Source organism: Chiroxiphia lanceolata, chromosome 3 (genome assembly GCF_009829145.1).
Source record: "Chiroxiphia lanceolata isolate bChiLan1 chromosome 3, bChiLan1.pri, whole genome shotgun sequence".
NCBI classification, from domain to species: Eukaryota; Metazoa; Chordata; class Aves; order Passeriformes; family Pipridae; genus Chiroxiphia; species Chiroxiphia lanceolata.
In genome coordinates, this window is record NC_045639.1 from 39,775,707 (window position 1) to 39,799,499 (window position 23,793).

At 38.2% G+C, this 23,793-nt stretch overlaps 1 protein-coding gene across 3 annotated transcripts in view; it reads left to right on the forward strand.

Moving 5' to 3' along the window:
* NID1 (nidogen 1) overlaps positions 1-22,610 on the forward strand; it is a 55,680-nt gene extending 33,070 nt beyond the window's left edge. For all 3 annotated transcript variants that reach the window (XM_032683481.1, XM_032683480.1, XM_032683479.1), the window contains 8 exons: positions 7,678-7,902; positions 8,520-8,692; positions 10,588-10,714; positions 14,341-14,512; positions 16,365-16,522; positions 17,864-17,987; positions 19,153-19,265; positions 20,775-22,610. In XM_032683481.1, the coding sequence (XP_032539372.1) occupies positions 7,678-7,902; positions 8,520-8,692; positions 10,588-10,714; positions 14,341-14,512; positions 16,365-16,522; positions 17,864-17,987; positions 19,153-19,265; positions 20,775-20,896 (1,214 nt within the window). In that variant the 3' untranslated portion in view covers positions 20,897-22,610. The remainder of the gene's footprint in view (positions 1-7,677; positions 7,903-8,519; positions 8,693-10,587; positions 10,715-14,340; positions 14,513-16,364; positions 16,523-17,863; positions 17,988-19,152; positions 19,266-20,774) is intronic.
* Positions 22,611-23,793: the final 1,183 nt, after the last annotated feature.

Genomic DNA, 23,793 nt, shown 5'->3' on the forward strand with positions numbered 1-23,793 from the left:
CTCAATATCCTGTTTTATATTTTGTTTGTTCTATCCTCAGCAATTTTCAGCCCCAAACTGATATTATCTTTTGAAGTTGCCTTCTGTAAAGGTTTGACCATGGGGGTGATTTGATTTGCATACTCAGTCACTTACCTTAAAAGATCTGGAATTGTTGGCAATGCGAATGAGTACAATTACAGGAGAAAAGTGAAAAATGAGACCAAAGTCATGAGACTGTCTGCAGTGGTATCTAGATGCCTACATGCCACATATACCCTATTAGTCCAGAAAGACTATGGTTTCTAGCTGGCACTTAGTTATTTCTATATTTACTCAGCTTGTTCTCTATTCGACAGAAAGTTCTTTACCATCCCACACTTCTGTTCCTCCATTGTGCTTTGGGCCTTGAAGTATAAAACTCCTCATCTTGAAGGTATGCTTAAAAAGAAAGAAAATAAGGAACACTGAAGCACAAAGGAGCATTGTTATGGTTACTTTAGTTCAACAGCATGACAAACCTCTGGGACAGCACTCAGGTTTTGCAGAAAGGTGAATACTTTCATCCAGAAAATAAAGCTTAATTTCTGTTTGTTCAAACCCAATTCTCTTTCCTCTAACATTCTTGCTGTTGGGCAAAAATCCCTTCATCTCTGAACAGAATGAAACTCAAAATGTGCAGTCAAGAGTAAGAAGAAAGTCATAGGCCCACAGGGAAAGAGAGCAAGAAGCAGTATGACTGGGAAGGAAGGCTCTCTTCATAATTTACCTTCTGCCATGTGGTCTCAATGATGTCCAAAGTGTTTGTTGATTCAAAATTGAGGAAGGTTTGTTTGTGCGTTTGTTTTAATAGTGGATGTGCTTGTTTGAAAGTGCTTGTCTGTATAGCACAATATTACTACCTGAAAACTAATATATTTTCTTTTACCATTATATTCCCTCATTCTGAATTTCTGACTTTTTTTTTTTTTTGCATAATTGGATACTTGTGTTTTAAAATTAAAAGACAAAGGGTTGTTTAAAGGAAAGTATTAAAAAAAAAAGAATTCACAAGGTTGTTTCTGGTTTTAGATCATATTTACATGACACTTCATCATGTTATGTGAAATCACCCAGTGTGTGTAGATTTTTCTATCATAGGTAAATTGCAGGTTTTGCAGTGTTTAATTCTGAGGTCTAGCTTTTACCACTTCGTAAATCTTTTAATATTATTTTTAACTAACTTTTCATGCATGATCACCCATGAGTATTTTCATTTTAATGCCAGATGAATGAAGAACATAGTGTTTCTGACCTGTGTCAAAATATTTAGCTAACCGATCAGCTGATAGAAACAGAATTATTTCTCCTTGAGGAGAAATTTGATGTGAATAGCTTGAAACAAATTAAACCTTAGAGCTTCCAGTTCTTCAGGCAGAATTACAGAGGAAAAAATATTGCTTTCATGTCTGCCACATACGCTTTGTGCCTGAAACAGGTGGTTTGGAAGACTGATACTTGAAGTCAACTAATTAACTTTTTTACCAGAACAGTCAATGTCTTCTGAGTATATGTGATAATTTACTTGAGGTTTTTGGTGGGGGGGAAGGGGGGTTGGGGGTTTTTTGTGGGGTTTTTGTTGGTTTTTATTTGTTTGTTTGGGGTTTGTTGTTGTTGTTAAGAACAATACCTTTTCCCATGCTTTGGTTAGTGTCTACAAAACTGCTAAGCACAGTGTACTATTTTGTAGTAACTTTGTTATTTTTTGCTGCTTATCCTGTACACTTCTTCACTTTCTGTACTCAACACAATTGTATTTTGAATGGTAATCTTTCCGTGTCACAATTTTAATAGTAGTAACAAAATATTTTTGAGAGTTCTGTATCTACTGTTTTAGTGGGTGAAGATCTGCCAGGTTTTGGTAGTCTTTATATATGCCTCACTGTTTTGCTTATTTTTTATATATAGTTTTCTACTATCAGTAGAAGACAAGCTTTCAGAAACACTTGTATCAATTGTGTCTCTGCTCATTAAATGCTCTGAGCAGAAAAAAAATCTGTATAGATAAGAAGTCTCACTTTTGCTGAATCGTTACTGAAATAGGGAGTGTCTGTATTGCTCTGCTAGTCTGCAGCAATAGCAGTGTTTACAGCTTATCTTACTGCTCCCTTCTTAGAGTTAACGGAACAGCAGCTGCCCTTGGGGTGTCATCTGTTGCTAAAGCTTTAGTGCTTTAACATGCATATATCCATCAGTTGATGGAGGACCTCTGTCTTCTTTAAGCTGACTTCCAGCCCAAAGAGCTCAGCAGCATCTGCAAAGTAGGATGTTAAACGCTGCAGGGCTGCTTCTGTGTGGGCAACAAGGGCGGTGTCATCAGCGTAAAGCAGCTCCCGGACAAGATGGTTTAAGGTCTTGGTGTGGGCCTTCAGTCGCCTTAGATTGAATAGACTTCCATCAGTACGGTATCGAATGTAGATGCCATCCTGATCATCGAGGTCTGCTGTGGCCCTTTGGAGCATCAGTTAATCATTGCCAGGAGATAGAAACCAACTATACTTTCTGAAGCCTACCAAAAGTAGCTTAGTTTACTTTAGCGCCCAGTTTGTAAATTAAGTTGCTTCAGAATGGAAACTGCAAATGAGTCTGTATTGTTTGTATTCAGCTGGAATTAGAGACCCTTTCTTTCCCCTTTTTACCCACTAAGGTTTTGATCTAATTAGCCTCTGTGAAGTAACTGAGGTCTTTCCTGGTCGTTAATAGCATGGAAAATTTCATTCATTCGAATACACAGTTCTTTTTTGCTGTACCCTGTTCCAACCCATGTTGCAATTACTTGCTTGTTTGGTGTCTTTATTACTGCATGAAACCTATTGTTAAAACTTAACAGTGCTGAACGGCAACTCTTGAAACAAGTAGAACTAGAAACTAACAAGAAAAATGGATTCGAGTCACACACAAGAGAACGTCTGTAGGAGTGAACCAGCAGGTTAATGAAAGAGTTAATGATGCTGGAATGTCCCGCTGCTCCCAGCTATTAAGAAAGTCTGTACTTCATTATTTCCTCACGCTTCATTTTTCCATTTCAAAAAAACCCAGATGTCTGAGTGTTTCTACCTCTGCAGACCGCAGACACTGTTTACTAAACAGAAACAAGTCTAGATTCTTGGAACTAGGAACTGTTAAGAGCCATTCTCTGGTCCTGTATATGCAACTAGTTTCACACGAGAAACGCATTTACCGGAGCAAAACTATAAGTGAAGAATTACAAAGGAAAATAAAGAGACAAAGGGAAGTGGGTTATTTTCATGGGGGTATTTTCATAATATTTTTTTTACTCCAACATTCGAAAACATCAGGTAAAAATGTACTTTGATTTCATTTATTCAAGTTCCATTATATATTTCAGTGCCTTTCAAATTCTAGTTTACCATTGGTAATTTACGAATCAACTGGGGAAAAAAAAATGTTTAAAACATTGAAAACAAATTTATTTTTCTGAGGAAGGCTATATGTTTAGCATAATTTCAAGCTGCATATCTACTCTGACTTGTGTGTGCTGTGGTCCATGGGACACAAATTCTTTATCACACCTTTGATCTCTGTTCTGCTCTACAGCTTGTATCTTAGGAGGTCTTTTCTGTACAGTCATTCAGTTTTTCACTGTTCGCTTGAACTGTGATTGCCAAAGCTGGACCTGGTATTCCTTGAATCATCTCCCCAGCCTCGTATTCTTTTCTATACCTGTGTGCTGTTCCCTGTGTATGTGTTGAATTCTTATTTATAACCTCTCACAGTCTCTACAGCACTGAGCTGTGACCTGCTGATAGCTTTTTCTGATTGTAGTTTCCAAGATAACTCTATTTAAAGATATTTCAAGAAACGTATTTCAAGAAGTGTAACTTTACATTTGCATCTTGTCCTTCTCATGTTTTTTGACCTGTTTCTCTTCCACAAACGATGTAATCTACGGTTGCATATTTTCCTCTGGAATTCAAACGAAAGAATTAAATTTCTTAATAGGAAATTTAAAACCAAGACTAAGGTAAAATAGGAATTTACTAAAGATGCCACTACTGCATGACATTTGTCTACTTACTCTGATTATTTTTTCAATTTTTTATCATTTACCAAATTAAGGTAGCCCACAGTATGGTGCTTCATTTCAAAAATGATACCATCCTGTGGACCTGTGTAGAATGCCATAGGGAAACACAAAGCTTTTAGATCAGTGCATTACCTTCATCAGTCAAGCATCAACTGCACCAAAGCCAAGTGACAACTGGGTTTTACTTATTTTATAGCAAATGCTGATTGGTAATGTTTAAACACATACGGAAAAGATACTAGAACTTGGTCCTGCTGTTAATAAAAGGCTGCTGCCACCCCTGCTTTATTGTGTCACAAGGGATTGCCAAGGTCTTGCTCTCACTGGTTGTTTTAACTCTGGTAGAATGAACTAACCTTAGTATATATAATTTTTCTCATCATTGGCATGATCATTTGGCTTAGTTTTCAAATGTGGATTTCGTAAGAATCTAAAGAACCTCTAAAAATCAGGCCTAGTGACTCCTGGATATAGAGCCTTGAAATAGGCATGGCTTGTTTGCTGCAGTCAGGTGCAGTAGTAGATGTAACAGCACTGTTACACCAGGTAGGTGTTATTTGTTCTTAGCTCTACCTGTTATATTTAATGGAAATTTTCTCCTACCAATCTAGAGATCAGAGAACTCTCCTCTTAATTGTTCTGTATCTTTGAAGAATCTTGACTGGATAAAATATTACAGTATGTATATTAAAGGCAGGATCATTAAGAAACCACATTTAGGGTGCTGTAGTGAAGGAAATATACTGATTATTATGTTTGTGTCTAGAAGCTGCCCTTGTATTATGTAAATATATGCCATTTCTTGTTATGTATTTTGTCTGACTTATGCTGTTATGTCATCAAGGCAGGAAATGTGCTTTGTTTGCTGTGTCAGGCTCATCTTTCAAACTCTGTCATAGCTAGCCTCCTTTCAGACAGTTATTAATGCAATTTCAAATTTTCAAAATCAGAGCATCTTCTCTTAAGCACACTGAGTAAAACATAGGACTGTATGAACAGTATAACCAGACTATTTCTACCAACCCACCATCATCTGTATCCAAGATTATTGTGCCTTCATTGCAGAATAGGCTACTACACTGGACTTGGTTTCAGCTTACATTTAGGTACCTCTGAACTGTAAGCATAGTAATCCTGGTCATGATTGAGAGATAAGGAGAAAAAAATAGAGCATGGATTCCAAGTGCCTGGTTTAGACAGTTTAACTAGTTTAGTGACTTGTTTGGTTTATAAATTTTACTATTGGTCAAATTCATGTTAGCAAGTTGAAACAACCTTAATGTTGAAAGACAAGTTAAAATGATGGCGTCAGCAAAAATGATCATGGTAACACTGGCTTTATTTTCTTTCAGAATGGTTTTTTTAACATAGATTGCTTATTGTACTTGATACTGCTCATAAAGTTATCACTAGTATAAGTGACTTTCAGGAGCACAGGAATAGTAAAATACATAGTTATTCCTAAAAGTGAGTAACAATAGGTTATTTGCAAGTATTTTTATGTGAATAAAAATTCAGTGTTGATGGATCTTTTTTAGAAAGAGCAAATCATATCCTCTGCCTTCTAGGAACTTAATGCTATTTTTGAAAATTAATTTGTTTAAGTCTCTTGACTTCAGTGTTGTTAATTGCCTTATCAGGCAATTTGTGAGATTGGTCTTGATCTTTGCAATATAAGTACTCTTGAAAAATTTAATCAGAAGTCCCTTATAAAATCTGCAAATATAAATGTGGACTTGTCTTGAAATTTAGAACAGATACTGATATTTCAAGTTACCAGTAGCACTAACATATCTTATGTATAACAGCTGTGTCCTAACTGGGAGGGTATATGTAGTCCTTTCTATAAATCATATTTGCTAATTCATTTTCATATAGACTATTGATTAGAAAAATTATAAACTCTCGGGATTTACTCTAATTTTGCAAGTTTCGGATGGGAGGAAAAAAGACCAGCTTCTGCCTTCTTTTTTATATCCTGCTGAGGAGCAGGTAATAATATTTCTCAAAGATCACAGGAATGCAATTGAGATTTTTCTTCCTGCACTGAACAAAAGCAGGGGGGGTCGGTTTACCAGTACTCTGTATTCTCCTGTATTCTCCCTGCTTTCTCTCATGAGCATTGCATATAAGGAGAGTTTAGAATAAATAAAAATGGTGGCAAAACTATCTGGTGACTGAAATCAACATTTCTTTTATCTGCATACTGCATAGCACGCTGAATACATGAAAACAAAATTTGAGACAGATAATGGAGGCTTTCCTACGGGATCTGGTTTTGTAGGTTGATTCAAGACTCTCCACCACCCACATTAAAAGTGATGCCAAATATTTCAGTTGTTTAGAGTCAACCATTCTCCAGTCATTTATATTTCTTTAATTGTGTCCAGGTGCATGAAACGTGTCCAAAGTTTTGCTTGCGTAACTAGTTTAAATAATAAAAAACTACCCTTCTTTTTTGATTTTGTGTAATTTACACCACAACAGTCTGTAGATGCATGGGATTAGGTTTTTGCTCAGATAGGCTGCGCCCAATCTGAGCCACACATAACTAAGGCTGTCTACTAGGCAGTGTAAAAAGAAGGAACAAATGGAAGTGTAATGTTAAAGTCTCTTCAGCGCACATCATTTACAGGAAAAAGATACTCCCCCGTAATTAGAGCTCTTTCTCTCCCAGCACAGAACCCTTCAGGGTCCTCAAGTGTAAGGTAAAACTAAACCAGAGGAAGGAACTATGTTATTTATAATTTTATTATGTTGTTTGGCATCTAGAACAATATACTGATCTAGATTACTTTCCCTATTGTATGACAGGTAATACCCTGAGATGTATATTTTAGTCCAGACTATTTTGTAAAATTGAAATGTAAAGAGCCAGATCTCTGAATCTCCTGATCACCTGAAAAGTTCATCTTCCCTCTGTATCCTCTACAGTAATACATATGCATGTGTGTGCGTCTCATATGTTTCTCTGCCTTACCAGGAACTGGACAATCTGTCCCTGTAATTCCTTTCTTAGATGCAGAAGTATCAAATGAGTGCTCAAACCTGACAGCTGATCTTTAATAACCTAATATACTTCATAGCAATGAGCTGCTTCCAGCATCTGCCTCATTTGTGGTTTTCTCTTGTGGCTCTGAAGGGAAACTCAACCTTTAGCATTACAAAAATGACCTATAGCCACTCTATGGTCTGGTTAATTAGTCACATTTTAAGGCTCGTGGAATAATTGCCAGTGGGTAGACATCAAGTTTGAAAGTCAAACAGAATGGCCTTACTCCTGTGCCTCAAGGAGAAAGACCATGGTTTCCACCTTCTGTTCTTTCTCCACTGAAGAAAGGTGCAGGGGACCTGTTTGTTCTCTTTTAAACTAAACGGTGGAAGACAAAATAACATAGGTTTAAGGCAAATGTCACACTTTCATAGGGCAGACTTGAAGGCATATGCCTTCAAGGTTGATAGCAGTGCCATGTTCCTATAGAGGTAAGAATGCTTGTGTGTAGGTGGTCAGCATATGTTAACTGTTAATGGAATGTAGTTGTTAGTGAAACAAACGTGTTCACTGTGGTTTGTGTTTATTTGTTTGTTTTGTTGTTGTGTTTTTTCCCCAGAAGTGGAAAAGACCAAATGCCAACATGAACGAGAAGTAGCTCTTGGCAGTGGAGGTGCTTTCTACCCAAGGGATATGAGAGTTGGTCACTTCATTCCCCAGTGTGATGAGCATGGGAATTACCTACCCACTCAGTGCCATTCTGGCAGTGGATATTGCTGGTGTGTGGATAGGAACGGAAATGAGATTGATGGCACGAGAAGTGGGCCAGGAGTTCGTCCACCATGTAAGTGGCTGAAGCAATTGTTTTTTGTGGGTATCTCTCCACCCAAGTGCACTGTCTTCCAAATGTGGGGCTTAGTCATGCCCCTGAGATATAACACTGAACTATAGCAGTTCAGGCTTTTGTTGTCCTGATGATGATATGCCTCATGCTGCAGCCCTTCAGTAACTCCAACACACATTTTTCCTTCAGCCAGGGCATCCAGACAGCTGTGGTGAGCTTCTGAATAAGAAGATACTTTTCTAGCTTCTTCCCTACCTAGAAACTATGAGAGGCCCATATAGTCTCTGCCCTCTGGGAGTTGTGGAAGCTGAGTTACCTCAGGAAATGAAGGATATTTCTTCCTACGTCTTCCTCACTTCAGTTGCAAAATAAGAGTTTTTTCTAGACATTCGAAGGAAAGAGCAATTACAGAGCTGAACATGAAAAGAACTTCTCTGTCAGCCAAGGGGGAAATTGCAGAAGCTTTCTGCATCTGATTATAGTTATTAGTGTCTGCTTATAGGGCTGTTTCCTTCTGAGAAGTCTGACTGATAATTGTGTCTCTGCAAATAATAAGGAGCCTTGTTGTGCTGTACAAGCTAATTTTTTCCTGATTTGTTTCCTTCTCTATTAACAAGGTCTAAGCACAGCTGCTCCTCCTGTTGTTATTGGGCCCTCTGTTCGACCAGATACAGTACCTCTGCCACCAGGAACGCACCTGCTCTTTGCCCAAAGTGGTAAAATTGAACATGTTCCGCTAGAGGGAAACAATATGAAGAAAAATGGTGCAAAAGCACTCTTGCATATTCCAGTAAGTAACCTAGTATACTAAGTCCATGTCTTTTAGAAGATTCGTGACAAAGATGAAAGTTAGTGTTTGTCTACATAACTTGATAATTTAAGTTCAAAACTCAAATTTTACTCTTGATAAAAATTTCAGTATTGCATCAACTTGTCACTGAAAACTACTGATCTATCTAGTAAAAAAACTTAAAGATGAGCTATAAAAGAAATTATGTGCCTTTAAAGAACAGCTCACAGTAGCTCACAAGACAAAATCTAATGTCTCCAACAGCTCATCATATAAACTTCTCTATACTCACACTTCCATTGACTTTTTGACTCTGGTATAAAAGTTTAGGAGACCTACAATAGCAGTATGTGGAGAGGCCATTTTTTCATTTACTCCTTCAAAGCTTTTTCCTAAGTCTTAATCTATTCCTCTTTTTTTAGTCAGTTCTCTGCACTTCTTGGCTGCATATGTATTTTTCTTCCTTTCTTGTTGCTTCCTTCTCTATGTGCAGGCCCAGTGGGTGGCAAATCTTTTTCCCACGCTTCTTACTACTTTCTTCAGAATCTTTGTTCCTTGTAAATGAATTCCTGATGCTGAGAAGGCCTATTTTCCATCACCTGTATCACATGCCAACCCTTTTCACTTCCAGTTTCATAGCATTAATTTGTTTTTTGAGGCCTAGGATTTCTGTTTTCATTCCAGTTATATTAAAGTGAGTATTTAGTAAACCAAATATTATCTAAATTACACAGATTCACTTCAGTAAATAATACCATAAACTGCTGTAATGTAAGGGTGAAATCGAGCTTTTGACCCTTGTATAAACTGCTGCTGCAGTACTGTAAAAGTAAAGTAAAATACTGTCTGTAAAATGGGGTAGTTAGGCTGAAAGAGACATGATTCTGAATCCTTGTCAGCTAGTATCATTATTTACTTGATCTAGCTTAAATGAATTAATTAGAAATATTTTCAGCAATGAACTTCCAAGAGATAAGATGCAACTCTTCCTTAAAACTTTCAATTAAAATGAAACTTTCAGTCTCTGCTAATGCTGTTGACTCTGTGTTGTCGGTGATGTGTATTTGCAAAGTGACAGTAGAGGTGTTTAGGTTGTTTTGCAACCTGCAGCATTAGGTAAGCTGATGATTAAGTGCATCTGTTTTAATGCATGGGTTTGGACCATCTTTCTAAGAAGTTGCAAGTTACAAAAGCAGCAACTGTGATAGACCTGGGAATCCACGTAAAATTGTTTTACCCTGAAAGTTTCTTTCACTTGCATGGAGGAGAGAGTTTGAACTCCAAATTCAAACTCTAGTCCTATCTTTCTTCCATATGAACGTTCCTTGTCCCTGGGAATACTGTTTCCAGCAGAATGATTTATGTAGTATTTGTTTAAGCTATTTTTTATTTTAAAACCTTACTTTGCTAGAAGTTTTTTTTTTAGTCAAATGATACTATGTAGGTAACACTCAAACGCAGCTGTAATGCATGGGTTGCATGTCAGTGCAAGTCAGATTTGACAGAAGTCATTATTCCCCCTTAAAGGGAAAGAATAAAAGAAAGAAAGCATATGAGGGATAACAGTAAAATGTCAACATGAACTTTCTTTAGGTGGATATGCTGGTGAAGTTGTAAAAGTCAGACCAGTTGTTCAATACTAATACCTACAATGCTTCTTTGAAATAATGGTAAATGGTGTTATCTAGTTAAAAGGGACTTATGACTGAAAGTATTTTTCTAAGCTATTTGACAGTGACTGTCACCCAATCATTTTCTCTACCTATTGTCCTCATCTCCCATCTTCCGTCAAGAATTTTGGTTTTTTCAGCCTTGAGACTTAAAACCATAAGCTGCTGCTGGCCAAATAATTATTGTTTAGCCTAGGCTGATCTAACTTGCTTGTTGACCAACAGGACAAAGTTGTTATTGGAGTTGCTTATGACTGTGTGGACAAGATGGTTTATTGGACAGACATCAGCGGCCCTTCGATCAGCAGGGCTAGCCTGAACGGTGGGGAGCCAACCACCCTCATCAAAACAGGTAACAGCACAAAATTCTTTCTCTTGCTACTCCCTAGGAATGGTATTAGAGACTTGAATTTAGTAACGTATACTTCCTACATGTTGCCTGAGCTGACTAAAGAGTTGTGTTTATATATTAACACAGAATGCCGTCTGTGGGTGTCATTCTCTGATTTTTTTGTTCTGGCAAGCAAGGTAGTTGCTGGATAGCTGAGATTTGGTTATGTGTAGTCCTTTTCTCTCCTGATCTCTGCTAGTCAACTGCCTGCTCTGGTGAGCATGGAGGTTGAAGAGGAGAACTCCTGCTCTGTTCCTTGGCTTGGGGATCAAAGCAGTTGAAAAGTGGTTAGAAATCATTTCAGCTGTGACTTTCCATGCCTACCACTCAAGTTGTAAAATGCAAGTGAATAAAGCCACCTCATTAGGTTTTTGCCCTTGGAGTTGCTCAAGGATTTGAGAATTGGACTAGAGGGTATTGTAGACTTAGTGCCTTTACAGTTTGTATCTTATTCTTACACTTTTTTTCTTGAAGAATCTGCTCTCACTGCAGTCCATGTTCATTTTCATTAGAAGGGTTAAGTGTAAGCTCATGCAACTTAGATATTAAAACCTTTTTTGAGTGGAAAGTATGAAGGGAAAGGACAGGTTTGGAGAACAAAGTGAATGGTGGTGGGGGGGGAGGGGGCGTCATTAAAAAAACCCAGCAAAAATAACTGGAGGCATTTTGAATACTAATGTCCTTAGGATCCTAGAACACCTGTGAAGTCAAGATACTGGAGGAAGTCACCCTTACTTTGAATCCTCTGCAGCCATTGTTACAAAAAATTAGGAAACTATTTTAGAAAAATTATCAGCCGGTTTTAAAATTCTACAATAAATTTGCTTCAGTTTTCTTTGGATGTGTAGAGAATTGCTGCCTGGAGTTTGTGCTTTGGAATAGCCAGTTTGTGGAGATTCCATTCAAGCTCTTAGGTACAGCAGAGAGATAGGGGTGGCTTGTATCCTACCATTGTCCTGGGAAGGGAAAAGAGAGAGCTTAAGGCCATCCCTAACCATTCCAGTAGTTATGGAGCTTTGTAGTTCTGTACAACTTTATGGCTGAGGTATTTGTAAGATCTCTTTTGCCTCTCTACATATTTAATCTGAAAGGGACTAACGTGTAGTAAGAGCATGTCCTTGTGCAATTTACAAATTCTTCAGGAAAGGATTTCTGATGCCCACTTCTAAAATATTTTTTCAGAATCTGCACTTTTAAAAATGGGGGAAATTACTACTGTTAAAAATTTTATATGGCTATGAATGTCTGTCTAATGAGAGTGTGTGTACACATTAAAATTCTTGCAATGTATAAAATATTGGAAGAATATTTTTGAAGACTTTCAACTAAATTAGATTGATTATTTAAGGTAATTTGAGATACTTCAATGTCACATGGAAACCTCATGGGTTTTATCTGCTACAAAAAACATTGTATGGGTAAACATCTCATGATTTCTGTCGTTGGCATAGGAAATGACTGCTGTTCCTGAAGAGATTAGGAGCGATGTTTTACTTTGGCTTCGATATGTTAATGGGCATTTCAATAGGGGGTCAGACCAAAATAATACTGAATCCATTCAAATACTGAATATATCTCCTATGCTGGCCAAAACAAACTTTAAAATCTCATGAAATAGGAAAATGCCTCCTTCTCAGAAGACTCATGAGACTTTTTGTTTTGGTTTGATCTTTGCCTTTTTCCTCCTGTGAGCTCCAGCTGCTTTCTTCAGTTCATGTGTATTTTTGTGGAATGTACTACTTTTTTTGGTTTTTTTTTTTTTTAAAGCTTTTGTGATCCAAGTTGCATTGCTTTGTAGAAACACATTTTATTGTGGAGCCCCATCCAGTTCTCTATCCCTGCAGCTGTATAACCTATGGAGGCTTTCTCAGTTCTGCAGCTGTGGAGGCAAGTTGAGGAGAGCTTTCCTTTTTGTAATTGCTCAAGTCATATCAGTTGCGCATGGCTGTACAAACCTGTCCTCAGGGACAGAGCCTATGACTGTTAGGCCTGATGACAATATAGCAGGAACATATTTGTGCCTCTGGAAAGACTGGTGATACATGAAGCCTTAAATGTTCCCTTACCTCTCCTTCCATGGAGGACAGTTTTTTCTGGCTCATAATCAACCACACAGAGGAGACATTTACTTTAGACTTCTTTAAATCTCCTGACAAATAGCTGACATAAGGAAATTGAAACAAGGAAACTAGTCAGGGAGCAGGGTCTGCTAGGAATCCATGACAGCAGATCTTTTGCCTGCTACTGTCTTCTGTTTCCTAAAAGACTCTGGGAGCTCCTCCACCACCATTTAGTCAGTAATATTCTGATCCTGGAGACTGGGATCCCTCCCCCCTCCCGCCCCTAACATGAGCTGTGAGTCAGAAGCAGTGAGATACATCTTATTTGTTCCTTTCTCTCTCTTGAGCAATTAATATAAATCTAAAATGTCATGTGTGCAGATTAAGGGTGGTAAATGTAATCCACTTGAGTGAGAGAGCAGAGGCTGTTTAAGATATTGTGCAACTGTTATTCATAGCAAAGTCACAGTAGCAAATTTTAGAGAGCTCTACCCAATGTTCTGGGCCAAATGCATTTTCTCCAGAAAAGTTGCTTCTGTTACATACTGTTTGTTTAATGGCTGTCAGTAAATAAACTTGAGAATTAAAAGAAGGCTAATGGGCCGCATTTCATCAGTGTGTGGATCAGCATCTGAAAGGTGCAGTTTTTGGGTTTTTTCAATAGCTGACCAGTGTGAAGGGTCATTTCATCTCTTTTGGGGAGTGGCCATGTACAATTTTTCTTTTGGAACTGAAATTGGACTAAAATTTTGGGTTTTTTACTTGACTTTGGCTTCATTACATCCCACATGACCTGCCTGCTCTTTTCAATGGATTTGTGAACCTTGAAAAGTAGAGAGCAGTTTCTCATCATGACTGAATTAAACTTTATATATTTCTTCTGCATCCTTTGTCTGAGTTAGAAATTACTAATGCAAAAGCAGTAAGGTCATTATCTGCTATTTCCTGTTGCTTTTGGAACAACTAACTGTCCAAGAAAAACTGTGCACATACAGTACTAAAACATGTTCCAAAAAGGATTGCTCTGCAAAAACAAAGAACTGGATCTAAATTGCATCAGTTAGCTAGTGTCATTGTCTCTAGTGTTTGGAGTTTGATTATGTTTAATTATTGCATTGGCTAAACTTAGCATAAATCCAGTTTTCATGTATGTCAGTACCAAAGAAGGAGAAATATTAAGGGTTATTAATCCATTCTGTGACCTGCTAAGGAGCGTAGAATAAGATTCTGATACTATCTACTGTTCATTTCTCTGCTATCTGCTTTTTCTATGTCTGCTTCTCAAAGAGTGCTTACATGTGTGGTGAGTTTGTTCCTCAAAGAACATGTAATTCTATGTCTTTGAAGGCTTTGTTTATTTAAACTTTGAGGTAAAATGTTATGTTCCTCTTCCAAATGACACGAAATAGCTTTTGTTGGACCACAGCCAGAAAACTTATCTCAGTTAAAAGTTATGCTTATGAGGCTGATGTGTATTGGGAATAAATATAATGCTTAGGAATGTTTCTCTCTGTTCTTCTCCTGCAGACTTGGGAAGCCCTGAAGGGATAGCTGTAGATCATCTAGGTCGCAACATCTTCTGGACTGACTCTCAGCTGGATAGAATAGAAGTGGCTAGGCTGGATGGGCGCCAGCGTCGCATCCTTTTTGACACCGGCTTGGTGAACCCCAGAGCAATTGTCGTGGATCCTGTGAGAGGGTATGGATGTGCTGTCAAGAGATATGTACAAGCTTGACTTTATTTATTTAATAATTTCACATGAGTGTGTACTCTGAGCCTGTGTTTTCCGTCTGTCTATAGATACTAATAGATTACCTTTCCCTAAAACGGCTAACCAACAGGAATGAAACAATCTACTTGTGTCCTGTGTCTGAGTGGTGTACTGGAAATGAAAATTCTGAAATGGTTGCTAGACAATACTGTGCTAGACAATTTTGTTGAGTGCCTTTCAAATAGTTATTTGTACCTGGCTTTCTGTACATTGTTTGCAGGATGACAAGCATTGTCCTTACCTAAGAATCTTTTTTTGTGAGATTACTGGTCTAAAATACTAGATTAAGCAAACTTATATTTTCATTTCCATCATGACAGCCCTTCTTCCTGTACAGTTCCATCTTTGAAAACTCCCATGGTATCTCTTCTGTCATCAGTTTTACCTCTGTCATTGAGTTGTCTGAGAAGATTCTATTAGGCTTCTATTAGAAGATGCAGATAACTACATGCTTTAAAAATTGAGCCTGTAGCAGTGTCAGTAGGAAAGTGTAAATGTTTCTAAGTTAAGATTCCAGCCTGCAAAGACTGATGGACTACATACTTTTATGTAGTCTTTGATCAGTTGACATTTTTTTCTCTCTGAATATTGAAAGAAATACAGGGAAAATTAAAACTAGTACAGAGTCCATAGTAGTAGTGCATGTCTGTTAATTATCATCTGAACTTGCCTGCTGTTGCCCTCATGCAACTCAAAATGCTCAGAAGCATAGAGGCTTTCTCAGCCTTGAATTGCTAGGTAGCTCTACTAAATGGCTGCTTAATTGACATTAGTACTATACAAAAGTACTGTTCTTTTCAGGGAGAGTTTTTTGAAAGGGGTGTGCTGATTCCAGATGTTTGCCAACAAGGTTAGCAGTGAGAAAAGAATGTGTATGATCCATGACATTTGGAGTGATACAAAATTAAATAAAAAAGTATTGACTTCTCTAATTCCTTTAATACAAAATAGGCTTTTACATCATAGTCACGTAATAGTTGATCTGTGGATGCAAGGAGAAGCAAATGCACTTTGGTGTGAGAGAAGTGCAGAGACACAGAGTAATGAGACTGAGGAGAGACCTGTGTTCTGTGCAGAATCCCACTGACAGAGTAGGTCTCTGGGTTCAGATCAAGCAGCACAGACTTCTGTCTCATAGTGGACTGCGTGTGTGTATTAAGGAGTAAACAACAAAGATTCTTGCATTGAGGAACTACGTAATTTCTCAACCACGGAATGTACAACCAAGGGGAAAAAACGCCACTAAAAAGTGACCAATAATAAGAAAACATCAGTGAGTTAATGGCCCTCTCTGGGGACCTCCCCTGAGGATAAACCACTCTGACTCCATTGTATATTGCTTAGTTGATGCACTGAAAAGGAAATTGTAGTTTCAAATGAATCCCAAATGTATGCCAAATACTCTTGCTTCAACCTGAGCAGACATGATGGACAGTGAGATGAAGAACTCAAAATGTAGATGTACATCTTGAATGGTCCCTAGAACCATTGAAATAGAGGTCTTTTTGGCTGGCGTCTTGCACAAAAGCTAAACAATGTAGAGAAAACATTTCTTCTCATGTGTGTGTGTGTTCCTTTTGTTTTTAATGAAAGTATGTTTCCTACATCTTTACTATACTTTTGTGACTTCTATGTTGAAGTGCAATGTGGTTCTTCTTATCTATTTAAATTATTTGGGGGAGGTGTGTGTTACTTTTGTGTCCTTAGCATTTTCCTTAATTACAACAGTCTTTTGAGATCAGTCACTGTCTTGACTCTTGCCTTTTTCTTCCTCTTAAGAAACCTGTATTGGACTGACTGGAACAGAGAAGCTCCTAAAATTGAAACCTCATACATGGATGGCACAAACAGAAGAATTCTTGTTAAAGATGATCTTGGGTTACCAAATGGACTGACATTTGATCCTTATTCCTCAATGCTGTGCTGGGTAGATGCAGGTAAAGAGGTGCTAAAATGTTTCTTCATATTAGTAGTAGAACAAATAGGTCCAATCCTGAAATTATGTACTCTTTGAGCCACATGTCAAACCTCGTGCCTTTCGCTTTGGTTTTAACGATCTCTTGATTTATTCCAGGTAGCTGTGGAATTCACATGAGTCTCTGTGCAAACTTAAAGATTTAATTTCTGATCACAAAACTCTCTAGGAATTCAACAGATGTTGTCTGTGTGTCTTATATGTGACCATCTCTTTAGGTAATGCTAAGGCCTTTGTAGAAGAAGTTAGTTTAAGAACAGGGGAAAAAACACAGGTTTATCTAATCTGGCTTACAGAATGTCGTCCTGGCACTGTTGTTTTAAGACCTGTAACTTGAGGCCAAGTCTGGCTTATATTTGACTGAAGCAAGGCCTGAAAAAGCAATGCACCCTAAAGATCAAGAGATGAATGTTCTGCCACCGACCCACTGCTTGTTTTGTGCCAGTGTCTTACTGGTAAAAAAAAAAGTGTGCTCTTAATTCTCATTTAATTATTTGGGGTTTTTTTGGCATCTTATTGTCTTTCTCCCTGTAGACTCTGGCAGAGATGTCTTCCTGTGGAGGCACTTCTATGCTTCAAGTCACCTTTCAAGCTTTGAATAAACTAAAATGATTGAACTCTATTTTTCACCATAAAACACTTTCTCTAACCTTCAAAGATATCTTCTTCTGCTATCTCTAATTCCTTTCTCTCTCTGCCTTTCTTGTTCTCACATTTGTCTCTTTTCTCTTTTTGTCTAATTTTGAAACCCACTCTTTAGGAGAAACCTACAGGTGTTCCTAGTCTGTAGTAGTTTTGCAGGTAGACCTTTTTTGCACCCTACTTGCATCTACAAGTTAGATGGTCTTCCCGCAGTCACACCCTCATGGCTCCACCTAGCAAGCATTTTAGGAACATGTTCACCAAATGAGCTTTGCAAAAATGCCTTGCAGAGGAGGTGGAACTAGTTAATGGCTGAAGTATCCCTCCAGAATAGAGGAAGCCTTCTGTCAGCTTCCACACCAATTTGAGGATGCTGGTCTTTGTAGCAGGAATCTCAGCTTGTGAGCAATGGCTGCATGGGACATTTGGGTTACTGTAACTTAGGTGATGTGCTGATTAGCATTAGCACCAAAGTACTTTTCATTCAATTTTTGGCACGTGCATAGATGTGACACGGAGGAAGGCTTTGACTAAACAGCACACTGAAAGACCTCCAGGACTTTTTACTCTGTTCCTGCTTGCATGCTTGTGCTTGTCCTTCATCCCTCATGAGAACTCTCTTGCTCTGGTTCAAAGGCTTAATTGTTTCATGACGTTCCAGGTACCAAGAGGCTGGAGTGCATGAACCCTAACCAGCTTGGGCGACGGAAGATTGTTGAAGGTATTCAGTACCCTTTTAGTGTTACAAGCTATGGGAAGAATATATACTATACAGACTGGAGAAGGTACGTTATCTGTTAAAGAAATTATGGAGTGCTTTAATCTTTTCTTCTCCCTGGTAGAAACTGAAGTACGTACTGCATTTCTCATGTCTGACCTCTCACATATTCCTGTTTTGTTGCTTTCCTGACGATAGCTGATGCTATCATCATTGATGCTGCCAGTTAACTGCATTTTCATTTTCAGCAGAGTGATTTGTCCTATAAGAAAATGCTTTTAACACTGTACATTTTTGGAAAAGGAGTGGGCACTAATTTGTTTCCCTTATGGTGGTACTTGCTGCGTTGTAAAGGGCAGAAAATCATTACTCTTGGCTTTCTATGCCCTGTATTATATGAATGTTCAACAAGAAATAAGAGAAAAAAAAGGGGGTTACTGTCTTGATGACGATTTCTTTGTGTCATTTCAGAGCATTTTAGAGTAAATGCTCTAAAAATGCTGCCATATGATCAAGACTTCAGAGTTCACTCTAAAATTTCCAGAAAATAAATCCAGTCCCTGCATTTTAAAATATTTATTTTTCCTTGGTATAAATGGTTGTATGGCTCTATCTGCTATTAATAGCTATTAAAGTGTGTAAGGATTTGCAAGTTAGAACCTAACAGCTGGGAAGTGCTATTCTAGAACAGGCTTGTATAAATGGGAAAGTGTGATACAGGTTTGTCAGTTGACTGCCCTTTTATATTTAGGAAGAAAAGATGCTTGTGACTAATTGTATTCCTTCTGGAGATCAGGCTCCACCCGAAATATAACATTGTCATAATCATTATGCATAATAGCTGCAACAACAGCTATACCACAGAACATGTTGGAAAGGCAGAATATGAAGAATGTGTCAAAACTACTAACAAACGTCCCTCCTGTAGGGCGACATTGTCCTCTATTGGAAGTACCTTCAAAATTAGTAAGGAGTCTCCCTGCTAAATGTCTTAGCTGCCTAGAATGAAAGTCATAACATACTTGATTTCTCCAGGAAAAATGGTGTCTTGGAGGATTTTACTTCCAGAACCTCTTCCTAATTGTTAAAAAGAGGCAACTTCAGACTTGGTTTTGGTTGGTTTTTTTGCTTGTTTACTAGGGTTTTGCTTTTTGATTTTTGTTGTGTTGTTTTGTTTATTCCTGTACTTCCACTTCATCTCTCTTCTGTATATTCTCTTCTGCATATGGCAGGGATGCTGTTGTTGCAGTGGATCGCATGATTTCATTAGAAAGTGATAACTTCCAGCCTCACAAGCGCTCCCGTCTCTATGGAATCACCACAGCCTTTGCTCAGTGCCCCGGAGGTAATCCATATAATTCTCGAGTTTTTACAGCTGCATAACACCTTAGTGTATAAACGACCTTAGTAGTAGCTTCCATTTATAAGCTGCCAACTGATTTAGGTAGTGAAGAACTGGTTGCTGCTTAAATTTCTGTTTACTAAGAAATTCAAAGCCGCCTCATTTTTTTTACATAAAAGTAGCTTTTGCGATTGCCACATGAAAGCAGAATTGGGAGGGGAGAAGGGGCCTGTTCTGTCCTTTTTGAAAGGACAAGTCTATGATCAAGATGATAGATATAGCAGTTTTTAACAGTTCAGATGCTCGTCACCTAAACTGAATGCTATATTCATGGCTGGGGTGTTATTTACTTATTTTTAAGTTTAAACTACGGAAATATTATGGTCTTTCAGATCTCCTTAATGAGAGGGAGTGTTTTTCAAAATGGAATGTTCAGAAAACAGCAGGTGATGGGGTGGCTGGACTGAGCTGGCCTTTCTGCTCTGTTGAATGTTAAGTTTTTCAAAAATCCTATTGAAAAGAGGAAGAGAGGAAGTTGCTACCCTTGAAATATAATTTGGTTTTTGAGAATTAGCATCACTTTGCAGTAATGTTGTTATTAGCAAATCACAGTTAGGAGAAGAGTTCACCCCTTTTTATTACAACATGTCTGGAATTATAGGAGCGGCAATATTTTTGCTTTAAGCCTAAAACCCCCCCCCAAGATAGTTTCTCTTCAAATTATTCAATATATGCACTAAGTGAAATTGATTTTTTTTTTACTGAAGTCTTGGCTCAGAGCCTAAAAATGCATAAATGTCATCATTAAGAAATCAGTTACATTACTATTACTAGTTAATACACAGTTCCATTTTGGTAGACGATATAAAGCTAAACAACATTGTGTACTCTGAGTATGTGCTTATAGCTATAATATTCAGTACCTTAATGTCATTTCTTTCTCATCATATATCTGTTTCAAGTGTTTTCCTGGGATGGATGCCTCTCCTCACAGACCACTGTTTCTGTCACTACCTTCTCTTTCATTTTACGCTTTAATGTTAACACCTCCTCACCCACCCAATTTTTTTTTTTTGTTATGATTTCATGGATCATTCCTCGATGTTTTAGTGGTAGGTGATATCCAAGGTTGATGTTCTGTAGCATTTTGGACTTTACCCCCACGTATTACATTCTCTCTACTTCCTCACCCACTGTCTCTTCATTCTAATGTCTGTGACCATGTGGCCAATTTATGACATGTATTTCAGGAACAGCCCAGTTGATTCATGTTGCCTCTCCCGCTCTGTCCTGATATCTTGATCTTTCTTTGATGTGAATATCAAGGTGACACAAAGGATATGGTGACTGTCATCTGCCAAAGCATAGTTTTGTTTCACTCTTAATCTCATTATGGCTTTTTTTCTTCAGTGTAGCCATAAAATCTGCTTGTCTCTTATAGATATCTGTTTTGGATTTTATTGTGGGTTTGCATTTGTTTTTCTTTAACATCTTACATCTCTTTTTTTCCAGGGCATAACTACTGTACAGTGAATAATGGTGGTTGTACTCACCTCTGCTTGGCTACCCCAGGAGGCCGTACTTGCCGCTGCCCTGACAACACAGTTGGAGTGGATTGTATAGAAAGACACTGAACATTAAAATAAGCTTTAGAGCAGCAGACACCTTTTCGAAATGTGCTGTAAACAATTCACTCCTATCAACACAATCAAGCCCTAAAGATAAGTGCTCCATGCTGTTGACAGCAAGCCACAATGTGCATGTGTAGTCACACATACACACAGGCAGTGGATGTCTTGTAGCAGTTAAGCAAGACAAAGCTGCCCAGGTTGGGTCCAACTTTACCTTATTCCTTTTAATATTATCCCCTTGCTTTTAAAGGTAAATGTGGAGGCATTGGTTGCATCTGTGCTGGTCTAGGAGGATGTGTCTCCTGGCAAAATTAAAGTAACAAATACCGACCAGAGTGAAGAGGGTGGCACTACCCAAATCCTGAGACTGGGTTGTACCTTGGACTATGCAGAAGTTATCTGCACAGTGGCATGCTAAGCCCATCATAAGGCCCATGTGGCTGGGCCTTATCTCGAGCTGAGAAGCAACCAGGGGGTCCCAAAGATGGATAGATGTGAGTGGAACACCCAGTAATATCACAGATTTAATGCCTAAATGCATTCCTTCTCACTAGTAGTCCTTTCACTTTCAAAAGTTGAATCTCAACTTTTGACTCTTGCATTACAGCAGTGCTTTGTCCGTGTGTTGTAAGGATAATAATTCTCGCCCTGGCTCATGGGATCCTTTGCTACAGCACATGATTCTTAATAGATAATCAACACTGCTTAGTGGATGTATTTGAAGTTTTTGAGTCTTAAGAGATATACTTTTCTTCCATCTGAGGTGGATCCCTAAAAAGTTCCCTAAAATCCACTAAGCAAAATATAGTATTTTAAACAATTGCTCGTAGTTCATCAAAGAATGGATGTTGATTCATTTGGTTTTAAAGAGATACACAATCACATTTGTTTCCTGAGAGATTGTAAAATAATATTTCTATGTTTGATTCTATGAGCCTGAAAGTGGTCTCTGAATTCTGTCCTAGCAATCTATTTTTAGCAAACCATGCCATGCTTTTTTGTAGACAGTGAGATACCATGGCAGTCAAAAATCTGATTTTAAGCAAGCTCACCTGTGTTTTGGTGCTTAAAAGAATAAAAGATAGTGATGTGCCCCAATGTTCAGTAACAGCAAAAAAATGCACTGAAAATCAAAACAAAGTTGATATTTTCATCATCACCAGTAAGTTTAGAGAGGGGAAAATCAGAATGCATGTTCTCATGTCAAATTAACAGTACAAATCTGGGAGTGAAGTTTGTCTTCTACACTGTGTGTTGGGAAGGAAGCTTGCCTGCAAGACAACCTGCAGCAGAGCAAAACAGGGCTTGTGAGGCTTCTGCCAGAGCACATTTCACTGACATGATCAGAGCAGTAAGCTAACATCCCCGTTTCCTCACTCCCTCTTCAGACATAACAGTAACAGTTTTAAACAGAGCCAGTCCTGAATCTTAAATGTGTGACATCTTCTTCTTAATTGTGTATTTATCATGAAATAACATATAAACATTTTAAAAGTCTTTTTGTATAACTTTTTATAACTTTTAATTCATTCTATTCATACACTTAATCAGGTATATCTTACTGTAAATATCAAAAATTTGTTGAAATGAAGGTGCTTGATAACTCTTTCTCCAGAATTATTCACATATCTGGTGAAATATTAAAGTTTACACTCTGTACAGGTATCTACAGTACAGTCAATAAAAATGGTTGGTTTTTATTTTCTATAAAAAAGAACATCATGCCTGCAGATGGAAGTGATATGTGGCGTCTCAAATCTCTTTTCCTGTTGAGTTCTGGGTTTTAGCTAACTCTCATATCTAGTGATGATACTTCTCTTCAAAGATGCAACATTGCAGGGGAAAAAACTGCTGTTGAGGCTTTTGTCTTTTGGAAACTGTAGGATACTTCAAAACAAATACGTGAGAGTGCTTAAAGAACATACAGCTTTCTCTGTGTTGATGCAGACTTTTAGCTGGATGTAAACTCCTGTTTACCTTTGTCAAGTAAGCATAAATCAGTTCATACTTCAGACTTCTATCTAAGTAGAAATATAGGACAAGGGCAAGACTGAATGGGGGCAGAATTCATCTGTATGCTCAAAGATGTCCTGGTACCAAGTTTCTGGGTGCTTTGCTGTCTGATGCCACAGCATGCAGGTGGGCTGTGGCTGCAGGGCAAGTTAAGAGCTAAGTGAAGTGTGGCCAGCTGGAGGTGGTGATGCTGAGACTTAAGCTCCTCAGCTTTTATGGCTACCGCATGTCCTTTCCTCGGGGAGGATGAGGTGTGGGCCTTTGTTCATTCTTAACTGTATGCTTTGATTATTTTTATAATATTTTTTTAAAATTTTGATCAACACAATATTCCTGTGATTATGATGATTACTAATTCACTAAACCCTAGTCAGCTAATTCTGTGCGAATCAATGAACAATGGCAAAGATGTCAAGGAAAATACACCTCAGCAGAAATTCTAGTGTTAATGTGTGAGCTCCAGTGTAATCTGTAGCCCGAAAGGAAATGGTATTACTGTGGACTGAGTTTTAAGACTGAGTAACTCTCTGCTAACTCTGGTATTGCATCTGGCAGTAGGTAGCACTGGATTACGGGGAGCTTCAGCAGACTTGTGTCAGTGGTGTAGATGTGGCGGTTTGTACAACTTCAAAGCAACCTTCAGCATTCCGGTCCCTAAAAAAGGAACTTTTAAAAAAAGCTCAAGCATCATATTTTTTTCGTCAGTTAATGCTTGTTGCTAACTTGAACTGTTGTAGCTCAATGCCGGCATCCAGCAAGGGCAGAGCTGTTCCCTCAGAGAAGGCCTCAGGGAAGGGAGGTCAGCAGAAGCAGTGGCTTTACCAGCAATGGGCCAGTCAGTGTACCCCAAGTGAGGCAGACAGTGCCAGTGAGGATAGTTGGATTCA